Raw genomic sequence first — 25,520 nt, 5'->3', positions numbered from 1 at the left:
TGATGAGGCCTCATCAAGTTGAAGGAGCACTGCCCCAATGCCAGATTGACTGGCATCAGTCGAAATTGTGGTCTCCTTTGCTGGATCAAAGAAGGCTAAGACCGGGGCCGTGGTCAGTTTTGCCTTGAGTTCCCCCCATTCCCGCTCGTGGGCGGGGAGCCATTGGAAGTCTGTCGGCTTCCTGACCAGGTTCCTGAGAGCCGTGGTATGAGAGGCGAGGTTTGGGATGAATTTCCCTAAAAAATTGACCATGCCCAGAAATCGGAGGACCGCCTTCTTGTCCTCTGGTGTTTTCATAGCTGTGATGGCAGCTACCTTGTCCGCATCCGGCTGCACACCCAACTGGGAGATGTGGTCCCCGAGGAACTTAAGTTCTGTCTGACCAAAAGAGCATTTGGCCCTGTTGAGGTGGAGGCTATGCTCATGTATACGTCTGAATACGCACTGGAGGCGACTAACATGCCCCTGCGGGGTGGTGGACCAAATGATTATGTCATTGACATAGACGCGAACACCTTCAATACCTTCCATCATTTGTTCTATAATCCTATGGAACACTTCTGATGCAGCGATGATCCCAAACGGCATCCTGTTGTAACAATATCTTCCAAAGGGGGTGTTAAACGTGCAGAATTTCCTGCTGGATTCATCGAGCTGGATTTGCCAGAATCCTTTTGAGGCGTCGAGTTTGGTGAAGAGCTTGGCGCGAGCCACCTCACATGTGAGCTCTTCGCGCTTGGGAATTGAATAGTGCTCTCTCATAATATTGCGATTTAGATCCTTGGGATCAATGCAAATTCTCAATTCGCCGGAAGGTTTTTTTACATATACCATGGAACTGACCCAGTCGGTCGGTTCCGTGACTTTGGAAATCACTCCTTGGTTCTGGAGGTCCTGCAGCTGCTGCTTGAGGCGATCTTTCAGGGGTGCTGGGACCCTGCGAGGTGCGTGCACCACAGGCATGGCATTCGGTTTTAATAAAATCTTGTAGGTGTACGGGAGCGTGCCCATGCCCTCGAAGACGTCGTGGTACTGGGTGATAATGGCGTCAAGCTGCGCCCTGAAGTCAGTGTCCTGAAAGGACAGCAGGAGAGAGAGAGTGAACTCTCTGAACTAGGTTCAACAGCTTGCATGCCTGCGCGCCAAGCAGGGAGGCTTTCTGGGAGCCCACGATTTCAAAGGGAAGGATGGCTTTGCGTGACCTGTGCGTCACTTCAAGTTGGCATGAGCCGCTGGCAGCAATGGCATTGCCATTATAATCTAATAGCTGGCAGGCTGATGGGAGGATGGCTGGTTTGACACAAAGGCTTTGGAGGTCAGACCGCGCAATGAGATTGGCGGAGGCACCGGTGTCCAGGCGGAATCGTATTTGGGACCGGTTGACCGTAAGGGTGGCACACCACTCATCGTCTGGATCGATGCTGTATACTGATAAGAGGCTGGATTCTTTGCTCTGGGGACACCCTGTTTTTTGTAATGATACCGACTGGAAAAGGCGCCTTCGGGTCCTTGGTGTCAATATAGGGTAGCAGGTCCGAATCGGGCTCGGTGACCGTGGGTTGAATGGCCCGGACATTCCTGCGAGGCTGGCTGGAGCGACGAGAGTTGGCAGGCTGAGCTGATCTGCATAAAGCAGCATAGTGGCCAAGTTTGCCACATCGCAGGCATCGTTGGGATTTGGCAGGACATTGCCGCTTTAAGTGGGCGGAGCCACAGTGGCCGCACGTTGTAGCGTCAGTACGTTCGCTGTGCCACCGCGCATGCCCCGTCCCCTTGTTCGGTGCGCACAAGCGCGGGAGTCAGCGAAAAGCGCGCGAAATAGCCGCCCACATCCAGGCTGAGGTTGGACCCGTTCCGCCTCGTGGGGACCTTGCCGCGCCGTTTCAGCCGCTTGGATGTGGGAATGCCGACTAGTGGCGTGTTCGTGTAGCACACAGGTCTCGATGGCAATCGCTAGGGTGAGCTGCTTTACTTCGAGGAGCTGCTGGCGTAGGGGGTCCGACTGAACACCGAAAATGATCTGGTCGCGTATCATGGAGTCGGAGGTGGGCCCGTAATTACAGGACTGCGCAAGGATGCGGAGAGGGGTGAGAAAGGACTGGAAAGGTTCATCCTTACCCTGCAAAAGCTGTTGGAATACATAGCGCTTGAAACTTTCATTCACCTCGATGTCGCAGTGACTGTCAATCTAAAGGAGGACCCTCTTGAATTTTAATTTATCTTCACCATCAGCAAAGGTGAGAGAATTGAAAATGTGGATGGCATGTTCCCCGGCCATGGATAGGAAGAGAGCGATCTTCCTGGTGTCCGAGGCAGCTTCCCGGTCTGTGGCTTCAAGGTAGAGCTGGAAGCGTTGTTTGAATATCTTCCAGTTGGCCCCGAGGTTACCAGTGATGCGGAGCGGCGGCGACGGGCGGACGCTGTCCATTTTGCAGGATGACTGTATGCTGGTGGAAGGCAGATCACTTGCAGGTAGGTCTAAGAAGTTCTAACATCCCTCGACTCCTGGTACCATGATGTGTTGGGTGCTTTGGATCCGTGGAACACATACAGGCCACCAACACTTAAAATAGTGCAACACTATTTTATTAAGTTAGAAACTGTGGGACATACTTTCACTGTGGGTTAACACGATGTTAGATTAAACTAAAGACCTATGCCTGTCCTAACCAGTCTATGCATTCAGCACATGGTGAAGATCTGTGCTGTAAGCTGTAAGCTCTGTCCTTGTAGGAGGCTGCATCCCGAATGAGCAGGAACTCTGATGCCCTCTGTCTATACAGTGAGTGTGCTCTAACTGGTGATTGGCTGCGGTGTTGTGTGTGTTGATTGGTCTTGCTGTGTGTCCATCAGTGTGTGTGTCTGCACCATGATATACTGCTGTATATTATGACAATTGGTGGACGTTTTTTTTGCCCCTCGGGAGGGAGCCAGTCCTGCATCAGAGAGCTGCCGGCTAGTCGGATGGCTAGCACCCCTACAAACCCAGAAGTGCCAGGTGGGAGGAGTCCCCGATAGAGTTCGTCACTGGCACCTGAAGGTAAGCGGAGGAGCGGAGGAGGGCGGGGGTAGGGATTCTGCCAGGGTTAGAATGGTAGGCTCTGGGTGAAGAGCCCAGGTTTAAGAAGCCAAGGGAGTGCGGTAACGTGGGGGAAGTATGACCTCGGGAGGGTCCCTCCGATGGGGGACAAGAGACTTGCAACTGAGATCCCGTCCCCTTGAATGACAGCGGCCTATGCTGCCAACGCTGCCGGGCTATCTGCTCAGCAAGGGGCTCCCCCTACCCTGAATAAAGCAGCGGCAGGGGATTTAAACGGCCACACTAGGCGACTGACGGCTCGATTGCCCCCTGTAAAACTTCAGAGGTTGGGGCGGGCGGGCGGCAGGAAGGCTACAAGCTGGAATTTACAAGCACCCCCCCCCCCCACCCCCCAATCTGTCACACCACAGTGTGAAATCTTGAAATCCAGGACCTATGATTCTATCAAAAATTTTAGAATGTATTTTGCTTTGCTCGTCACCAAGAACATTTTCCATTCTTTTCTTATTTTGCATTAAGTCAATGTAATTTCAATTTTGACGCTAGACCTCGGGATGAAGCCCACAAATCTTGGCCGGTCACAGAAGCTGAATTACGATGAGTAAATGTTGAAACTGGCTAACATTTGCCACTATTTCCAATTTGCCCCTTTGTTGCCATGGGACTCTGCAAGGCTCTGATGATTCATAAATAGGGAAGAAAATCTTTCATAACCACGGAAGTAACCCAGAGGCGGGTAGAGATGTAAAGAGAACCATGGGCCGGACTTTCGTCAGCGAGGCGGGAAGCGTGAGTTAGGAAATTTCCTGACTCAGCAAAACCGTCTCCGTATAAATATTCCCCGTCTACCCGCGCACACTATTTTTGCTCCGTGGACGGGGCCGGCTGGGTACAGGATTGTGTCAGGCCGGTTACAGGATTGTGTCAGGCTGGCAGACCCAGAGGCGCGCGAGGGCTAAGGTGGGCTTGTTGGAAGGCTAGCCTGGGTTCTTTGGGACTTTGTATTAAAAGCTGTAGACCTCTATCAGGTCACCCCTCAACCTCCATCGTTCCAGTGAGAACAAACCGAGTTTATTCAACCGCTCCTCATAGCTAATGCCCTCCATACCAGGCACCATCCTGAGAAATCTCTTCTGCACCCTCTCTAAAGCCTCCACATCCTTCTGGTAGTGTGGCGACCAGAATTGAACACTATCCTCCAAGTGTGGCCTAACTAAGGTCCTATACAGCTGCAACATGACTTGCCAATTCTTATACTCAATGCCCCGGCCAATGAAGGCAAGCATGCCGTATGCCTTCAATACTACCTTCTCCACCTGTGTTGCCCCTTTCAGTGAGCTGTGGACCTGTACACCTAGATCTCTCCGACTTTCAATACTCTTGAGGGTTGTACCATTCACTGTATATTCCCTACCTGCATTTGACCTTCCAAAATGCATTACCTCACATTTGTCCGGATTAAACTCCATCTGACATCTCTCCGCCCAAGTCTCCAAACGATCTAATTCCTGCTGTATCCTCTGACAGTCCTCATCGCTATCCGCAATTCCACCAACCTTTGTGTCGTCTGCAAACTTACTAATCAGACTAGTTACATTTTCCTCCAAATCATTTATATATACTATGAACAACAAAGGTCCCAGCACTGATCCCTGCAGAACACCACTAGTCACAGCCCTCCAATTAGAAAAGCATCCTTCCATTGCTACTCTCTGCCTTCTATGACCTAGCCAGTTCTGTATCCACCTTGCCAGCTCACCCCTGATCCCGTGTGACATCACCTTTTGTACTAGTCTACCATGAGGGACCTTGTCAAAGGCCTTACTGAAGTCCATATAGACAACATCCACTGCCCTACCTGCATCAATCATCTTTGTGACCTCTTCGAAAAACTCTTATCAAGTTAATGAGACATGACCTCCCTTTCACAAAACCATGCTGCCTCTCGCTAATACGTCCATTTGCTTCCAAATGGGAGTAGATCCTGTCTCGAAGAATTCTCTCCAGTAATTTCCCTACCACTGACGTAAGGCTCACCAGCCTGTAGTTCCCTGGATTATCCTTGCTACCCTTCTTAAACAAAGGAACAACATTGGCTATTCTCCAGTCCTCCGGGACATCACCTGAAGACAGTGAGGATCCAAAGATTTCTGTCAAGGCCTCAGCAAATTCCTCTCTAGCCTCCTTCAGTATTCTGGGGTAGATCCCATCAGGCCCTGGGGACTTACCGACTGTAATATTTTTCAAGACTCCCAACACTTTGTCTTTTTGGATCTCAATGTGACCCAGGCTATCTACACACCCTTCTCCAGACTCAACATCCACCAATTCCTTCTCTTTGGTGAATACTGATGCAAAGTATTCATTTACTACCTCGCCCATTTCCTCTGGCTCCACACATAGATTCCCTTCCCTTTCCTTCAGTGGGCCAACTGTTATGGGTGAGGGGTTTTCAGAACCCCAAAATGTATCATGGAGTTCAACCAATCTCTCCCTTTAATGGATTTGTTGCTTTTCCGAGCACACGGCTTTTTCCCTAGGTGTGGTATTACAATTATGGACACGTTGGTTTTTAAACACAAAACACTGTTTATTCCATGAACTCAACTTAACATCTTAAATAAACATTGGATCTCTTAACACCCCTTACTTCAAAGATAACTCAGAAAATATTGCAACAGTAAATAACTCCTTAAAATGTTCCTTCAAACTTCCAAGAGGCTTAACACTTTTAAACAGTATCACATCAGGTTAAAGGATATATATTTTTTCTGTAGAAGGGCAGAGATATATTAGCTTGGGTGACTTCAGCTCCAGCCCCTTGCTTTCTTCCTGCAAACAACTCACAGCAAACCAGAACTTCTCAAGCTGCTGTCTCAAACTGGCTTTCTACTTTTAAACTGCTCTCAGCAAAACCAGGCTGCAAAACCAAACTAAACTGCAAAATGGCTGAACTGAGCTGAGCTCCACCCACTCTATGACATCACTGTTTTCTTAAAAGTACATTGCTTAACACCCAGTTCTTAAAGGCACTCTCGCATGACACCTCCCCCCAAGAAAAAAAATAAACCATCAACTTCAAGATGGTTTCATTTTTGCATCATCCACCAAGCAATGCACGCAGTAAATATACCTTTTCGTTTTTATAAAAAAACAACACATGCAAACAGGTATAATAATATAGTCCATTTTTCTTTGTTCTTCTTCCTCCAACCAAAATCCTTCTCAATTGACAGTCTCTTTGAACAAAGTCTCTGCACGATCCATCCATTCCTCTACTCCTTGGCATTTCTCTTTAGAATCAGATAATTTAGTTCAATCTGACCACAGAGTCCCTTGCAATTCTCCAATCCAGGAACATTGGTGATCACAGCTTTCGGGCAGTCAAATGCCTGTTGAAAGTCCGCTGTCCACTGACATTTTTTAGGTTTCTTTAGCAAGTCCATCAGTGGAGTAATCACGCCACAAAACATTTGCACAACTGTTCGATCAAATCCACTCATGCTAAGAAATCGCATTATTTCCCTTCGTCTTGAGGGTATCGGAAACTCCGCAAGGAAAGTGATCCGGGCTTCTCCAAATTCACTTTCGGCTAGGTTCATCACCAAACCCGCCGCCTGAAGTCGATCGAAGAACTCCATACGATATTTTAAATGTTCTTTCAATGTCTGGAAGTTGGAAATAAAAGCAGATTGTCCCACTTTTGCAATGCAATCCTTCAATGGTGGGAGTCCGTTCTTGTAACTGCATTCACCTTTCTATAGTCCACACACAACCGTTGGGTATGGTCTGGTTTAAGTACCATCACTATGGGTGAGCTCCATTGGCTGCAACCCACTTCATTTATGCCATTCTTCAGCATACTCTCAATCTCTCTGTTAACCTGTGCCAATTTGAAAGGATTAAGTCTATATGAATGTTGTTTGATAGGAACAGCATTTTCCACATCTACATCATGTATAGCCATTTTAGTACTTTCCAATTTATTTCTACAAACTTGTCCATGTGATATCAATAACTCTTTCAGTTCAGTTCATTTTTCCTCTGGAAGGTAACTTAACAATTCATCCCAGTTTTTAAGAACATCCTCATTTTCCAATTTAATTTGAGGTATGTCAAATTCACAGTCATCTGGATTTGGTTTGTCACTTTGAGTTAGAATCATTAAAACCTCCTTTTTCTCTCCTTCCCTTTCAAAGTACCTTTTAAGCATATTCACATGACACACTCGGTGAGTCTTCCTTCTTTCTGGTGTTTTTACCACATAATTCACCTCAATTAATTTCCTTTCAATCTGATACAGCCCACAAAACCTAGCTTTTAAAGGCCCCCCTACCACTGGTAACAACACTAAAACTTTATCCCCACTGGCAAAACTACGAACTTTGGATTTCTTGTCCGCTACCCGTTTCATCACATTTTGTGCAACTTTCAAATGTTGTCTAGCCAATTCATCTGCTCTATTTAATCGTTTCCTAAAATTTGACACGTAATCCAATAGTGTAATTTCCGAATTCTCACCCACTATGGTTGATAAGCCAGTGGAAAATCAGTGTTAATTTTTCCTTAATCAATTTAAGTGGTCCTCTTACCTCATAACTGCTTAACAACTTCCTTACCTTGCAGGTCAGCTGTTAGTTCGGGAGAGAGAGAGAGCCGGGACCTTGGAAACAGCGCGGGAGTTTGAAAAAGCGCGGGAGCTGCGAGGCAGAGGGGACAGTTTAAAAGGTCGCGGCATGGGTGAGGTAAGTACTGCTTAACAACTTCCTTACCTTGCAGGTCAGCTGTTAGTTCGGGAGAGAGAGAGAGCCGGGACCTTGGAAACAGCGCGGGAGTTTGAAAAAGCGCGGGAGCTGCGAGGCAGAGGGGACAGTTTAAAAGGTCGCGGCCTGGGTGAGGTAAGTACTGCTTAACAACTTCCTTACCTTGCAGGTCAGCTATTAGTTTCGGGAGATCAGTTTCGGGAGCAGGCCTATTGGCTGACTGTAAATCAGGAAGGATACAAAGGGTGTGGCTGAAGTGCCTATAGAAACGGAGTGCTGGAGGCAAACAGAGTGTATCTGAGTTTGGGGAAGGCTGAGGTCGGGTAAGAGGTGAGTGAGGGCTGTGTTTTTTTGGAGTTTGGGGTTGAGTTTCCCCAAAACAAAAAACAAAAAAAATCCAATTAAGTAAATTAATTAACTAGTTAAGGGAATTTGGTGCTCATCTTAAGGAGGTGCAGAGAAGCAGACCTGTGAGGGAGCCTCGGGAGCAATTACATCACAGCCAGCAGGTAAGTGATTGGCTTGTGACTGGTAAGTGATTTGTCTCTCTGACTTTCTCTTCGCTGTGTAGTGTAGTTCAAATTTAACTTCAGGTTTAAGTCATGGCAGGAGAGCTCAGACCCGTGTCATGCTCCTCTTGTGAGATGTGGCAAGTCAGGGACCCTTCTGGTGTCCCTGACTCCTTCATCTGCAAGGAGTGTGTCCAACTGCAGCTCCTGTTAGACCGCTTGACGGCTCTGGAGCTGCGGATGGACTCACTTTGGAGCATCCGCGATGCTGAGGAAGTTGTGGATAGCACATTCAGTGAGTTGGTCACACCGCAGATTAAAATTACTGAGGCAGATAGGGAATGGGTGACCAACAGACAGAGGAAGAGTAGGAAGGCAGTGCAGGGATCCCCTGCGGTCATCTCCCTCCAAAACAGATATACCGTTTTGGAAACTGTTGGGGGAGATGGCTCACCAGGGGAAGGTGGCAGCAGCCAGGTTCATGGCACTGTGGCTGGCTCTGCTGCACAGAAGGGCGGGAAAAAGAGTGGCAGAGCTATAGTGATAGGGGATTCAATTGTAAGGGGAATAGACAGGCGTTTCTGCGGACGCAAACGAGAATCCAGGTTGGTATGTTGCCTCCCTGGTGCAAGGGTCAAGGATGTCTCGGAGCGGCTGCAGGGCATTCTGGAGGGGGAGGGTGAACAGCCAGCTGTCGTGGTGCATATAGGCACCAACGATAGAGGTAAAAAACGGGTTGAGGTCCTACAAGCTGAATTTAGGGAGTTAGGAGTTAAACTAAAAAGTAGGACCTCAAAGGTAGTAATCTCAGGATTGCTACCAGTGCCACGTGATAGTCAGAGTAGGAATGACAGGATAGCTAGGATGAATACGTGGCTTGAGAGATGGTGCAAGAGGGAGGGTTTCAAATTCCTGGGACATTGGGACCGGTTCTGGGGGAGGTGGGACCTGTACAAATCGGACGGTCTGCATCTGGGTGGGACCGGAACCAATGTTCTCGGGGGTGTGTTTGCTAGTGCAGTTGGGGAGGGTTTAAACTAATGTGGCAGGGGGATGGGAACCGATGTAGGAAGTCAGTGGGGATAGAAACAAAAGGCAGGAAGGGAGAGTGTGTAAAGCATGACCAGAGAAAGCAGGGCAGAGAGCAAGGAAGGTCTACATTAAACTGCATTTATTTCAATGCAAGGGGCCTGACGGGCAAAGCAGATGAACTCAGGGCATGGATGGGCACATGGGACTGGGATATTATAGCTATGACTGAAACATGGCTAAGGGAGGGGCAGGACTGGCAGCTCAATGTTCCGGGGTACAGATGCTATAGAAAGGATAGAACAGGAGGTAAGAGAGGAGGGGGAGTGGCGTTTTTGATTAGGGAGAACATCACGGCAGTACTTAGAGGGGATATATCCGAGGGTTCGCCCACTGAGTCCATATGGGTGGAACTGAAAAATAAGAAGGGAGAGATCACCTTGGTAGGACTGTACTACAGGCCCCCAAATAGTCAGCGGGAAATTGAGGAGCAAATATGTAAGGAGATTACAGATAGCTGCAAGAATAATAGGGTGGTAGTAGTAGGGGACTTTAACTTTCCCAACATTGACTGGGACAGCCATAGCATTAGGGGCTTGGATGGAGGGAAATTTGTGGAGTGTATTCAGGAGGAATTTCTCATTCAGTATGTGGATGGACCGACTAGAGAGGGGGCAAAACTTGACCTCGTCTTGGGAAATAAGGAAGGGCAAGTGACAGAAGTGCTAGTGAGGGATCACTTTGGGACAAGTGACCATAACTCCATTAGTTTTAAGATAGCTATGGAGAATGATAGGTCTGGCCCAAGAGTTAAAATTCTTAATTGGGGCAAGGCCAATGTTGATGGTATCAGACAGGAACTTGCAGAGGTAGATTGGGGGAGACTGTTGGCAGGCAAAGGGACGGCTGGTAAATGGGAGGCTTTTAAAAATGTGTTAACCAGGGTGCAGGGTAAGCACATTCCCTTTAGAGTGAAGGGCAAGGCTGGTAGAAGTAGGGAACCCTGGATGACTCGAGATATTGAGACTCTGGTCAAAAAGAAGAAGGAGGCATATGACGTACATAAGCAACTGGGATCAAGTGGATCCCTTGAAGAGTATAGAGATTGTCGAAAAAGAGTTAAGAGGGAAATCAGGAGGGCAAAAAGGGGACATTAAATTGCTTTGGCAAATAATGCAAGGGAGAATCCAAAGAGATTCTACAGATGCATAAAGGGGAAAAGAGTAACTAGGGACAGAGTAGGGCCTCTTAAGGATCAACAAGGACATCTATGTGCAGAGCCACAAGAGTTGGGTGAGATCCTGAATGAATATTTTTCATCGGTATTCACGGTGGAGAAAGGCATGGATGTTAGGAAACTAAGGGAACTAAATAGTGATGTCTTGAGAAGTGTGCATATTACAGAGGAGGAGGTGCTGGAAGTCTTAAAGCGCATCAAGGTAGATAAATCCCCGGGACCTGATGAAATGTATCCCAGGATGTTGTGGGAGGCTAGGGAGGAAATTGCGGGTCCCCTAACAGAGATATTTGAATCATCGGCAGCCACAGGTGAGGTGCCTGAAGATTGGAGAGTGGCGAATGTTGTGCCCTTGTTTAAGAAGGGCAGCAGGGAAAAGCCTGGGAACTACAGACCGGTGAGCCTAACGTCTGTAGTAGGTAAGTTGCTAGAAGGTATTCTGAGAGACAGGATCTACAAGCATTTAGAGAGGCAAGGACTGATTTGGGGCAGTCAGCATGGCTTTGTGCGTGGAAAATCATGTCTCACAAATTTGATTGAGTTTTTTGAGGGGGTGACCAAGAAGGTAGATGAGGGCAGTGCAGTAGACGTTGTCTACATGGACTTTAGCAAAGCCTTTGACAAGGTACCGCATGGTAGGTTGTTGCAGAAGGTTAAAGCACACGGAATCCAGGGTGAGGTTGCCAATTGGATTCAAAATTGGCTGGACGACAGGAGACAGAGGGTGGTTGTAGAGGGTTGTTTTTCAAACTGGAGGCCTGTGACCAGTGGTGTGCCTCAGGGATCGGTGCTGGGTCCATTGTTATTTGTGATTTATATTAATGATTTGAATGAGAATTTAGGAGGCATGGTTAGTAAGTTTGCAGATGACACCAAGATTGGTGGCACAGTGGATAGTGAAGAAGGTTATCTAGGATTGCAACGGGATCTTGATCAATTAGGTCAGTGGGCCGACGAATGGCAGATGGAGTTTAATTTAGATAAATGTGAGGTGATGCATTTTGGCAGATCGAATCAGGCCAGGACCTACTCAGTTAATGGTATGGCGTTGGGGAGAGTCATAAAACAAAGAGATCTAGGAGTACAGGTTCATAGCTCCTTGAAGGTGGAGTCGCAGGTGGACAGGGTGGTGAAGAAGGCATTCGGCATGCTTGGTTTCATTGGTCAGAACATTGAATACAGGAGTTGGGACGTCTTGTTGAAGTTGTACAAGACATTGGTACGGCCACACTTGGAATACTGTGTGCAGTTCTGGTCACCCTATTATAGAAAGGATATTATTAAACTGGAAAGAGTGCAGAAAAGATTTACTAGGATGTTGCCGGGACTTGATGGTTTGAGTTATAAGGAGAGGCTGGATAGACTGGGATTTTTTCCCCTGGAGCGTAGGAGGCTTAGGGGTGATCTTATAGAGGTCTATAAAATAATGAGGGGCATAGATAAGGTAGATAGTCAACATCTTTTCCCAAAGGTAGAGGAGTCTAAAACTAGAGGGCAAGAGGTTTAAGGTGAGAGGGGAGAGATTCAGAAGGGCCCAGAGGGGCAATTTCTTCACTCAGAGGGTAGTGAGTGTCTGGAATGGGCTGCCAGAGGTAGTAGTAGAGGCGGGTACAATTGTGTCTTTTAAAAAGCATTTAGATAGTTACATGGGTAAGATGGGTATAGAGGGTTATGGGCCAAGTGCGGGCAACTGGGACTAGCATAATGGTAAAAACTGGGCGGCATGGACTGGTTGGGCCGAAGGGCCTGTTTCCATGCTGTAAACTTCTATGATTCTATGATAACCAAAAATTAGTTCAAAAGGACTAAATTTGGTTGACTCATTAGGTGCATCCCTAATTGCAAACAATACGAATGGAATTCCTTTACCCCAATCCTCTGGATAATCTTGACAATACGCCCTCAACATTGTCTTTAATGTCTGATGCCACCTTTCTAACGCTCCCCGCAATTCTGGATGGTACGCAGTTGATTTAAATTGTTTTATTCCTAAGCTATCCATAACTTCTTTGAATAACTTTGAAGTAAAATTTGATCCTTGATTCGATTGGATTTCTGTGGGTAGTCCATATCTAGTAAAGAATTTAAGTAACTCCTCCACAATCCTTTTAGCTGTAATATTACATACTGGAATGGCCTCTGGAAACCTAGTAGACACATCCATTACAGTCAAAAGATATTGATTCCCACTTTTTGTTTTAGGAAGCGGTCCTACACAATCGATTAGGACCCTTGTAAAAGGTTCCTCAAATGCTGGAATGAGTATTAAAGGCGCTGGTTTTATCACTGCTTGAGGTTTCCCTATCACTTGACATGTGTGACATGATTGACAAAATGTAACTACATCTTTATGTAGTCCAGGCCAATAAAAATGTTTCTGGATTTTAGCTTGAGTTTTCCTTATTCCCAAATGACCTCCCACTGGTACCTCATGGGCAACTCACAACACCTCCTTTCTATACCCTACCGACAATACTACTTGATGAACTTCTGCCCACTTTTCATCCGCCTGCATATGTACAGGTCTCCATTTTCTCATCAAGGCATCATTTTTACGATAATAACACTCTGGTATACTCTCAGATTTCTCTTCCATATATGCTTTCTGATACATCCGATTCATTTCTACATCTTTCTGTTGTAACTCTGCCAATCTTCCTGAACTAAAAATATCCGCCTCATCCTCCACCTGTTCTTGTTCTTTTTCAACCATCTGACCAAAAATCGTTTCTGATAATTGCACTTCAACTTCATCTTCACTCTTTGATTTCTCCTCTTGTCTTAACGTGTGACTTTGCGACCTTGTTACTACACAATCCGGAAAAATCCCAGGATATTCGTCCTTCAACATTTCAGTTGACTGATTTTCCACTGGCTTATCAACCACAGTAGGCATCACTCCCACCTGCGATCCAGCTACATCATTACCCAAGATAAACTGTATTCCTGGACAAGATAGTTTATCTATTACTCCTACTACCACTTCACCACTCTTCACTGGACTTTCCAACCTTACCTTATATAATGGAACACTACTCCTCTCACCCTGAATTCCACATATCACCACATTTTCTGGCAACATTCGTCCCAAACTACATAATTCCTCATCTCTTACCATTAAAGATTGACTAGCCCCTGTATCTCTTAAAATTGTGACTTATTTACCTGCTCCTCCTGATACACATGAGTAAACTTTACCCACACAAGTAAATTCTTTAAAGACACCTGGTACCTTCTTAACAATTACTTCTTGAACAGGCTGTACAATCGTTTGTACCTCCTTCGCTTCCCTTGGGCTTTCCTTCACCACTCTAACCAATCCCACTGTCTTATCCTGTTTTATCACATCAGCCTTCCCAGTGCTTTTCTTCAACCACCAACACTGAGGCTTTACATGGCCTAATTTATTACAGTGAAAACATTTGAAACTTTTCATTTCTTTTCCACCCTCCTGGATTTCTTTTTAAATCTGAGGTACACTCTCTTTATTGTCTCCCATCAGATCACCTTTACCGTTACCACTTGAGTATTTCTCATGTCCCCAATTTCTATCCCTCACCGGCTGAAACTGATGTCGGAAACCAATCTTTGATTTATGAACTAATTCATAATCATCTGCCATTTCGGCTGCTAATCTCGCAGTTTTAACCCTCTGTTCTTCCACATGAGTTCTCACTACATCAGGAATTGAATTTTTAAATTCCTCCAAAGTATAATTTCTCTGAGAGCTTCATACGCTTGGTCCATTTTTAAAGCCCTTATCCACCTATCAAAATTACTCTGTTTGACCCTTTGAAACTCCATGTATGTTTGACCAAATTCTTTCCTTAAATTTCTAAACCTTTGTAGGTAAGCTTCAGGCACTAGCTCATATGCACTTAAGATGGATTTCTTGACCTCCTCATACGTTCCAGATATCTCCCTCCGGTAGTGATGCAAACACTTCACTAGCTCTACCTACCAGCTTTGTTTGAATCAGTAACACCCACATGTCCTGTGGCCATTTCATTTGTTTAGTTACCTTCTCAAATGAAATGAAAAAGGCTTCCACTTCCTTCTCGTCAAACCTTGGCAATGCTTGGACATATTTAAATAGATTCCCACCAAGCCTTCGACTATGACACTCTTTCTCCGCATAACTATCATCCAACTGTACGTTTCCCTTTACGTCTGCCAATTTTAACTGATTGTCATGTTTCATGGCCATTTTCTGAAGTTCAAACTCCCTCTCTTTACCTTTTTCCCTGATCTGTATCTCCCTTTCTTTTTCTTTTTGTTCTGCTAGGGCTATTCTTTGTTTTCTCCTTTCTTCTCTCTCCTTTTCTTTTTCCTCTCTCTCTCTTTCTCTTTCTTTTTCCTTTCTTTCTCTCTTTTTCCTCTCCCTCTCTTTCTCTTTCTATTTCCTCTCTCTCACTCTCGTATGCAAGCCGCTTTAATTCTTTCTCATGTTCCATTTGTTTAATTTGCAACTGAATTTTTGCCATTTCCAATGAGTCAAACTCTATCTCAGGCAACTTTAAATGCTTAACCACCGCCATAATTACCTCACCTTTTCGCATTTTGTCAGGTAATGTTAACTGCAATGTTCTTGCCAAATCTAACACTCTGCTTTTTGTTTCTGCCGTAAAGTACTACGTATGACATTCTCCACCCAAAAAAACTTCTGAGCCTCTGAAAGACCTATTGTTCACAACACTCTCACCACTTAAACTAAAATACCACACCGGAAACGCAACAATCCTTCACTATCTTTAAGTTCACAAAAGCCAATCCACTAGATAGACTTTTATCCCGGACGAGCCCCCAATTGTTATGGGCGAGGTGTTTTCAGAACCCCAAAATGTATCATGGTGTTCAACCAACCTCTCCCTTTAATGGATTTGTTGCTTTTCCTAGCACACGGCCTTTTCCCTAGGTGTGGTATTACAATTATGGACACGTGGGTTTTCAAACACAAAACACTGTTTATTCCATGAACTCAACTTAACATCTTAAATAAACATTGGATCTCTTAACACCCCTTACTTCAAAGATAACTCAGAAAATATTGCAACAGTAAATAATTCCTTAAAATGTTACTTCAAACTTCCAAGAGACTTAACACTTTTAAACAGTATCACATCAGGTTAAAGGATATATATATTTTCTGTAGAAGGGCAGAGATATATTAGCTTGGGTGACTTCAGCTCCAGCATCTTGCTTTCTTCCTGCAAGCAACTCACAGCAAACCAGAACTTCTCAAGCTGCTGTCTCAAACTGGCTTTCTACTTTTAAACTGCTCTCAGCAAAACCAGACTATAAAACCAAACTAAACTGCAAAAACCAAACTAAACTGCAAAATGGCTGAACTGAGCTGAGCTCCACCCACTCTATGACATCACTGTTTTCTTAAAGGTACATTGATTAAACATCCAGTACTTAAAAGCACTCTCGCATGACAACGCTTTCCCTGGCTACCCTCTTCCTTTTTCAGTACGTGTAGAAAGTCTTGGGATTTTCCTTAACCCTATTTGCCAATGACTTTTCGTGACCCTATCTAGCCCTCCTGACTCTTTGCTTAAGTTCCTTCCTACTTTCCTTATATTCCACACAGGCTTCATCTTCCCAGCCTTGTAGCCCTGACAAATGCCTCCTTTTTCTTTTTGACGAGGCCTACAATATCTCTCTTTATCCAAGGTTCCCGAAATTTGTTGTATTTATCCTTCTTCCGCACAGGAACATGCCGGTTCAGTATTCCTTTCAACTGACATTTGAAAGCCTCCCACATGTCAGATGTTGATTTACCCTCAAACATCGGCCCCCAATCTAGGTTCTTCAGTTCCCGCTTAATATTGTTATAATTAGCCTTCCCCCAATTTAGCACATTCACCCTAGGACCAGTCTTTTCCTTATCCACCAGCACTTTAAAACTTATTGTGTTGTGGTCACTGTTCTCGAAATGCTCCCCTACTGAAACTTCTACCACCTGGCCGGGCTCATTCCCCAATACCAGGTCCAGTACAGCCCCTTCCCTAGTTGGGCTATCTACATATTGTTTTAAGAAGCCCTCCTGGATGCTCCTTACAAACTCTGCCCCGTCTAAGCCCCTAGCACTAAGTGAGTCCCAGTCAATATTGGGGAAGTTCAAGTCTCTCATCACAACAATCCTGTTGTTTTTACTCGTTTCCAAAATCTGTCTACCTATCTGCTCCTCTATTTCCCACTGGCTGTTGGGAGGCCTGTAGTAAACCCCCAGCATTGTGACTGCACCCTTCTTATTCCTGATTTCTATCCATATAGCCTTGCTGCCCTCTGAAGTATTCTCCCGTAGTACTGCTGTGATATTCTCCCTAACCAGTAGCGCAACTAGTAATTACAGTATCAATAACAAAAGCTTTATCGAACTTCATTCCCTCTTAATCTTGTCCAAATAACCATGCAGGCAATAAAAGAAACAGTTCAAAGAAATAACTTATTATAACATCATGAACTTTACCAACAGAAACAGATGGCCAGATATCTGTTTCTTTGGTTAGCCTTATTGTGAATGCTTGGCTGAGCTCCAGTGGAGAAAGGGGTAAAGAACACCTGGGGTCCACTTTCACCAACTCACATGACAGGGAAGAAGATTCACATAAGAGCATTTGGACAAACCCAAATCACATCACTGGGAATTGCTTGCTACTGTAAGGCTCTGAATCCACCAGATTCTAAAATTACACTGGGATTTGGTTTTGTACTCTTAAGAACATGAAGAGAATCAACTTGCTAGCAGAATTCTGTATCAATGTGTTATAGATTTTGAAAGTTTTTCATTATTATGGACAAAAGCATTGCCTTAATCCTTAAGGAAATGAAACACATCAAAAAAATAATTTCTGTAGCTTTTGATGTCTTGAATCAGTATTTGTCACCATGTAACGACACAGTTTAATGCACTCATCCTTGTCATACATTTTTAAAGCACATTAGGTTTGTCTTGCTTTTCCTATTGCTGGAGGCAATTTTCCAATATATTTGATCATCACGGTTAAACCTACATGAGTAGATCTTATTCTTCTTCAAAGAAATAATGAGTGCATGATCACTGAAAATATATTTCCTTGGAATACAATTAACTACAATCTGTATGAGAGTGAAAGTTAATGGATCGTGACTTGGGTTAACTGGTTAGCTATCATAGAAATTACAGTGCAGAAGGAGGCCATTCGGCCCATTGAGACTGCTCCGACTCACTGAAAGAGCACCCTACCTTAGCCGATGTCTCTACCCTATCCCCGTAACCCCACCCAACCTTTCGGACACTAAGGGCCAGTGCAGACTCGATGGGCCGAATGGCCTCCTTCTGCACTGTAAATTCTACGATTCTATCATGGCCAATCCACCTAATCTGCACATTTTAGGACTGTGGGAGGAAACTGGATTACTCGGAGGAAACCCAGGCAGACACGGGGAGAACGTGCAACCTTCACACAGACACTTCCGAGGCCGGAATTGAACCCGGGTCCCTGGAGCTGTGAGCAGCAGTGCTAACCACTGTGCCACCGTACCGCCTTATGGTGGCAAATGTACTAAAAAGACATCTAGATGACTTTAGAACAATGTTGTGACGCTGTTTTATTTTCATAACTTGCAAAATACGTTACAGCTACGTTGCTATGCTACAAGATACTTCAACAAAATGTACAAGTCACCTAGGTCCTACCAACAATCTTCAGTGGGCCATGAAGCATTCAGTAAATGGGTCATTTCCCATCTCCATGATTTGTGTTCCATCTAGCTTTAGAATGGTATTAAAGTGGAGAGCCTGTCCTTTCTTTTTTCAGTGTTTGACTTTTTCATGAAGCACTCACAGCTCAGACATTCTCCTCGGCTGACTTTCTCCCTGGTCTCTATCAACACCATTGTTGTGGCGGAGCAGGCCAGTTGAAGACATGCCATTGGTGCCTCCCAGACAGGGAGTGCGGCCTCTCTCGCACAGCTAAGACAAGGGGCGGGATTCTCCGCAATCGGCGCGATGTCCGCCGACTGGCGCCAAAAACGGCGCAAATCAGTCCGGCATCGCGCCGCCCCAAAGGTGCGGAATCCTCCGCATCTTGAGGGGCCGAGCCCAACCTTGAGGGGCTAGGCCCGCGCCGGACTGATTTCCGCCCCGCCAGCTGGCGGGAAAGGCCTTTGGTGCTCCGCCAGCTGGCGCGAAACTGACTTTGCCGGGCGGCGCATGCGCGGGAGCGTCAGCGGCCGCTCATGGCATCCCCGCGCATGCGCAGTGGAGGGGGTCTCTTCCGCCTCCGCCATGGCGGAGACCGTGGCGAAGGCGGAAGGAAAAGAGTGCCCCCACGGCACAGGCCCGCCCGCGGATTGGTGGGCTCCGATCGCGGGCCAGGCCACCGTGGGGGCACCCCCCGGGGCCAGATCGCCCCACGCCCTCCCCAGGACCCCGCCCGCGCCGCCTTGTCCCGCCGGTAAGAGAGGTGGTTTAATCCACGCCGGCAGAACAGGCATTCCAGCAGCGGGACTTCGGCCCATCCGGGCCGGAGAATCGGCGGGGGGGGGGGGGGGGGGGGCACCAACCGGTGCGGCGCGATTCCCGCCCCCGCCGAATATCCGGTACCGGAGAATTCGGCAACCGGCGGGGCAGGATTCGCGCCAGCCCCCGGCGATTCTCCGACCCGGCGGGGGGGGGTCGGAGAATCTCGCCCCAGATACGGACTGCGTGGGACTGCAGGAAACCATGTCCCATTATTGTATGGCCCACCAGTTCAGAGTTTCAAAGTGATTCCTGGTCGTATTGGAGAATTCCCCAGTGCTGAACCAGGTATTAATGACAGTAAGGCAATATATTGTTGTTTCTCATCAGTTATTAGCTATGAGGAAGGTTGAATAAACTTGGTTTGTTCTCACTGGAACAAAGGAGGTTAAGGGACGACCTGATAGAGGTCTACAAAATTATGAGGGGTATAGACAGAGTGGATAGTCAGAGACTTTTTCCCAGGGTAGAGGGGTCAATTACTGGGGGGCATAGGTTTAAGGTGCAAGGGGCAAGGTTTAGAGGAGATGTACGAGGCAAGTTTTTTTTACACAGAGGGTAGTGGGTGCCTGGAACTCGCTGCCAGAGGAGGTGGTGGAAGCAGGGACGATAGTGACATTTGAGGGGCATCTTGACAAATACATGAATAGGATGGGAATAGAGGGATACGGACCCCGGAAGTGTAGAAGATTTTAGTTTAGACGGGCAGCATGGTCGGCGCAGGCTTGGAGGGCCGAAGGACCTGTTCCCGTGCTGTACTTTTCTTTGTTCTTTGTTGTTTAAGTGGAACTATGATAATCAATAACAAGACCTTGTGCGGGATTCTCCAGGCGCGCCCGCCCAGCGATCGGAAATTCCCGCCTGAGGTCAATCCACCTTTACATGGTCCAGGTCTTGCCTGTGGCGAGCTTGTGGTGCGCGGAAGCATCCAGCCATGTAGTATTACATCTACATCGAAATGTGTTAAGCATGTTACAATAATGTATTCAGCATTAAATCTTATCCCAGTCAGAAATTCAACAACAATGGGATTTGGGTCCTTTGTTAAACTGGCTCGCAGAGACTAATGTAGACAAATGGACTGATTTCATTAACACTACACCCTGTATGCTTCACCCGATGCCGGTGCTTATGTAGTTACATTGTATATGTTGAGTTGCCCTATTATGTATTTTCTTTTATTCCCTTTTCTTCTCATGTACTTAATGATCTGTTGAGCTGCTCGCAGAAAAATACTTTTCACTGTACCTCGGTACACGTGACAATAAACAAATCCAATCCAATCCAAATGTTAAATAATTTGGTACGTAAACGAGAAGAGGACTTTGAATGCAAGACCAACTTTCTAACTTCATTGTATCTCAAATCAACATTATTGTGGACAAAATGATTGATGCCATTAGCCTAGTGCATAGCAAATAAGGTAAAGGGTTAAGCTAAAGGTCCTAAGCTATTAGAAGAACATCTCAGTGCTTGAGTAGATATTGCAAAGGGCAACACAAATGATACACAATGGTAACAACGCAGGTAATGAGGAAAGGGCAAGGGGGCTGGGCTTGTTAGCATTAATTAGGCCAGTGTGACCTTTCTAAAAGAGTTTATAATTTCCGCAGGGAATTGAAGAAGCTTATCCAGCCACGTTCCTCGCACTGCGAAGATTTTAAAGAGTAGAGAGAATTACCTAAAAATTAGCGGTACATGGGGGAAATTCGGAAGAACTACTTCCCAAAAAGGTTCTAACAGAAACAATCAGCAGAATATACCAGATGTGTTTCTCGAACAGATGATGGATGAAAATGGCAAGAAGGGACAGCACGGTGGCGCAATGAATAGCACTGCTGCCTCACGGCGCCGAGGTCCCAGGTTCGATCCCGGCTCTGGGTCACTGTCTGTGTGGAGTTTGTACATTCTCCCCGCGTTTGCGTGGTTTTCGCCCCCACAACCCAAAGATGTGCAGGTTAGGTGAATTGGCCAGGCCAAATTGCCCCTTAATTGGAAAAAATGAATTGGTTACTCTAAATTTATTTAAAAAAAAGAAAATTGCAAGAAGATTGGAAGGTGGGTGGATTGATTTGCTGGATAATCATTTCCTCTTTGAAATAACTTAATCACTGTGTGCTGTTGCTGTAGGTTCTTTGCTGCGGTGGGTATTGTAGGAATAATAAGCATTGGCTAAAGTCTATCCAGTGGCTGCGTTGGGTAGTCATTACTCGGTCAAGACCAACATGCCTTCCTTGCACTGGCTGTTGGAGGTGCCTTGGAGCAGGTTGAGGAAACTGACATTTAAAGTTTTTCCCATTCCCTGTGGGAACCACTTGGACTCCACAGGGTACCTCTCTCCCCAACGCAGTTACGAGTGATAAATCAGCCCATGACCAGAGTCGCCGTGAATTCTACGTCCCATCGCCCTGCAGTGTTAGTATCTAGAGTATCAATGCACCATATCTGGCATGGAGGGACACTCAATATTGTGAAGCCCACGTGCCAGAACTATTGAACGGGCTCAGTACGATTAGATCACTGAGCCTGACAGAATCACGAGTTACACAATATTGATGAATTACTTATATTTTAAAACACATTTTTCCCTTTGTTGTTGAAATGAATTGTACTTATTATTTGCCAGTGTTACTGCACCTTACAAGATCAGCACCTCGTGGAGCAGTATATTTGATTTAATGGAGGTTACTAAATAAGTTGTCCTAATTGCTGAAAAGGTAATGGGTGCTATTTTAGCTAAAACAGCTTATCGCACAATTTTTTAACATCCGTACAAATCCACATAAATATTTTACAGGATAATTATGGAATGGCGTAACATTAAGATTTATATTTATAGCCTAGAGCTCACTGCCCATCTCAACAAGTTCCCTCGCTGGAACAGTCTAGCTCAAGCTATGAAGCATAAAAGCTTTCAGCACCGATTGTCTGAGGGGTTATTTAAGTTAACAGCATGGCGCACTATTGATGGAATATATGCATTGATTACTTCTCACTACCTTGGGAATGTTTAGCACACTGGGCTAAATCGCTGGCTTTGAAAGCAGACCAAGGCAGGCCAGCAGCACGGTTCAATTCCTGTACCAGCCTCCCCGAACAGGAATGTGGTGACTAGGGGCTTTTCACAGTAACTTCATTTGAAGCCTACTTGTGACAATAAGTGATTTTCATTTCATAAATGCCAGTAGATCTAAATCTGTCCAGTGGCACAATTTGGAATAAAAATACAAACGGGGCAAGTTGTTTTTTTCCTTTATTCTTTCATCCGATGTGGATGTCCCTAATTGTCCTTGAATCCATTTTTAAAAAAGAGTCAATCACACTGCTGTGGATCTGGAGTCACGTGTAGGCCAGACCAGGTAAGGGCGGCAGACTTCCTTCCCCAAAGGACATTACTGAACCAGATGGGGTTTTTTAAATTTAAAAAAAATAAATTTAGAGTGCCCAATTCTTCTTTTGTTTCCAATTAAGGGGCAATTTGGCGTGGCCAATCCACCTACCCTGCACATCTTTGGGTTGCGGGGGTGAGGCCCATGCAGACACGGGGAGAATGTGCAAGCTCCACATGGACTGTAACCCGGGGCTGGGATGGAGTCCGGGTACTCGGCGCCGTGAGGCTGCAGTGCTAACCACTGTGCCACCGTGCCGCCTAACCAGGTGGGTTTTTACAACGATCTGCAATGGTTTCTTGGTCATTAGCCTTTTAGCTGCATATTTTTTATGGAATTCAAATTTCACCATTTGCCGTGGTGCGATTGGAACCTGGGTCCCCGGAGCATTGCCCTGGGTTCCTGCATTACTAGTACAGCAATTATACCACTACGCCACCGCCTCCCCCTACTTGCACGACTTGTTAATTCTGAATGCCCCGGAATGAGTGTGGAAGCGGGCAGGGTGGAAGACCTGACCCTGTGCTCCAGGACTGTGTTAAATTAAATTTTTTAATACCCCCAAAAAAGCAACCCTCATGCCGCCACACGCGCCCCATGCCAAGCTAAGCCATCTCATATCCCCCTCTCACAGGCCCCATACCCTCTTTGTCAACCTACGCCCCTCTATCCATCCCTATGACCCCTCATGCTCAGTACGCCAACCTATGCCCCTCTGCCTATCCCATGGCTCGACGGGCTGAATGGCCCCCTTCTATCCGGCTTTATCCTGCGAAATGCAAGCAACTGGTTGAGGGATCAGGACAAGACTTATTGAATGCGGACCGACAGCGGTAAGACCATCATAAACAGAATTAACCAAGAGCAGGGTCCTGGGAAACACTAACTTTCAGCTTATAACACTAGCAGCCACGGCACCACCATCTTCGATGCTCTAGTTTCTGTTTTGCCGATGCTGTCCTGTTTATATTGTGCCGTGAATTTAGCAATGGTGGGAGTTATGGATCGAGGCATTCAAGGGGAAGCTGAATATGAGGAAGAGGGAGAAAGTAAAACAAGTATATATTGAGAGAGGTGCATGAAATAGGGGTGAAAAAGAAGTTCATGTGGAATATTAACACTGCAATAGACTTGTTGGGCAGAATTAAGTGCCTTAGTGATGATTAATTCTGCTTAACAAAAATAAGATCCGATATAAAGCCACATATATCTAGTGCTTTTGAGATACAATCTTTCATGGGTATAATACCAAGTTTACAATATGCCCGTTATTTACACTGAAATATTTAATCTTTTCAAAGATTGCAATTACGGCAAAGTAAAGAATTCTACTTAAAGCATGAGCTTTAATGGGCGAGATCCTTTGTACAAGATCTCGAATACAGTAAAGTTTGCTTGAATAATATTTATGAAAATATGCAAGAGTTAAAATGCAACATTTAGCTCAAGCTCTTACATATCGTTCATCTATCAAGTTCCTCCCAAAAACAATACTATAATAATGTTATGGGCAGCACGGTAGCACGGCGGTCAGCATTGTTGCTTCACAGCGCCAGGGTCCCAGGTTCGATTCTCGGCTTGGGTCACTGTCCGTGTGGAGTCTGTGTGGGTTTCCTCCCACAAGTCCCGAAAGACGTGCTGTTAGGTAATATGGACATTCTGAGCTCTCCCTCTGTGTACCCCAACAGGCACCGGGTTGTGGCGACTAGGGGATTTTCACAGTAACTTCATTACAGTGTTAATGTAAGCCTACTTGTGACAATAAAGATTATAATTATTATAATTATCACAGAAAAAGTCCAGCTCCAGCAGAATCTTTCATGAGGATGTATTGAAGTGGAGAATTCTAATTCTCTTCCCGCACCTAATGAAATGAAAATGAAAATCGCTTATTGGCACAAGTAGGCTTCAAATGAAGTTACTGTGAAAAGTCCCTAGTCGCCACGTTCCAGCACCTGTTCAGGGAGGCTGGTACGGGAATTGAACCGTGCTGCTGGCCTGACTTGGTCTGCTTTCAAAGCCAGCGATTTAGCCCTGTGCTAAACCAGCCAATAATGAGGCAGAAGTTTGTCTGTTTCCATAGCTAGTAATTCCCGCACCAGTTCGCTATTCTGTCGCCAGGGGTTGATAGCTTGAGGAGGCGACACTCCACATCAAGCGTGTCTGACCAGGAGTCTCTCCTGCTCTTACCCCCAGACATTGGTGTGTTTGAAAGGATTTGTAGATTGACACACCCAACCTGTTTGACCGCGTTATGAACACACCTTCCTGAGCCGTGCAATCCGCGGCTGGGACTGGAACCTGGGCTTATGGCTCAGAGGCAGGGCCGTTACCCACTGCGCCACAAGACCTGAAACGGAGAGCACTGAATATGAATTACACCCACACAAAAATTAATTCCCATAGGTACCCCTGGACATGTCCACATCAGAACAGTGTTGTGAGTAACGCTTATTATCAGCGAGAGTAACACAGATTGCAAACCTAAGCGTGTGAGGCTGGAGTTGTTTCTGAAAAGTGGCAGCTACTGAAGCTGCTGTCCCAGCAGGTAGAGTAATCAACTGGCAGAAAGGAGGCGCTCCTCCAGTTACGGGTGGCGCCAGCGCAGGACACGGGGCAGATTCAGCGTGGCCATCGCCCGAGGGAGAGCAGCACCAGTGATCCACCAGCCCACCCGAGCATGAAAGCGGGGGAAACGCGGAGGAGTGATTCGTCGTTTTACAATAACTCTGCAAAGCCTCGAATCCTAAACCAAGTACTGACACACCAGCCAAAAGCTATCCAATAGCTGGAAGTATGCTCTTGGTCTTGAGGGCTTTATCTGCACTACCGACTACATGGAAATAAGAAACAAGTTCACGGTAGGTTTCACTTATCTTTGTGAGCTACTACTTTTGTGAAGTACAGTTGTGTACAGTAGCCCTGGAGAACTTGAAATTACCTTTTGAATGCTTACTATGCATAGCACTTCTGTTGCGTCATGGGATGTGGGCGTCGCTGGCAAGACCAGCATTTGTTGTCCATTCTTAACTGCCCTTGGAATA

General features: G+C 46.0%; 1 protein-coding gene across 3 annotated transcripts in view; it reads right to left on the bottom strand.

Annotated features, from left to right (window-relative positions):
* The window catches only part of ctdp1 (CTD (carboxy-terminal domain, RNA polymerase II, polypeptide A) phosphatase, subunit 1), a 308,714-nt gene that overhangs the window by 5,741 nt on the left and 277,453 nt on the right, over window positions 1-25,520 (bottom strand). The window contains exon 13 of one of the 3 annotated variants that reach the window (XM_072466986.1): window positions 5,686-6,923. The exons of the other annotated variants lie outside the window; for them this stretch is intronic. Coding sequence (XP_072323087.1) covers window positions 6,896-6,923 — 28 coding nt within the window. The 3' untranslated portion in view covers window positions 5,686-6,895. Of the gene's footprint in view, window positions 1-5,685; window positions 6,924-25,520 lie in introns of those variants that run through there. 3 annotated transcript variants of the gene reach the window in all.

Source organism: Scyliorhinus torazame, chromosome 11, assembly GCF_047496885.1.
Source record: "Scyliorhinus torazame isolate Kashiwa2021f chromosome 11, sScyTor2.1, whole genome shotgun sequence".
NCBI classification, from domain to species: domain Eukaryota; kingdom Metazoa; phylum Chordata; class Chondrichthyes; order Carcharhiniformes; family Scyliorhinidae; genus Scyliorhinus; species Scyliorhinus torazame.
The sequence above is the reverse complement of the archived record's forward strand: the minus strand, read 5'-3'. Positions and strand labels throughout refer to the sequence as shown.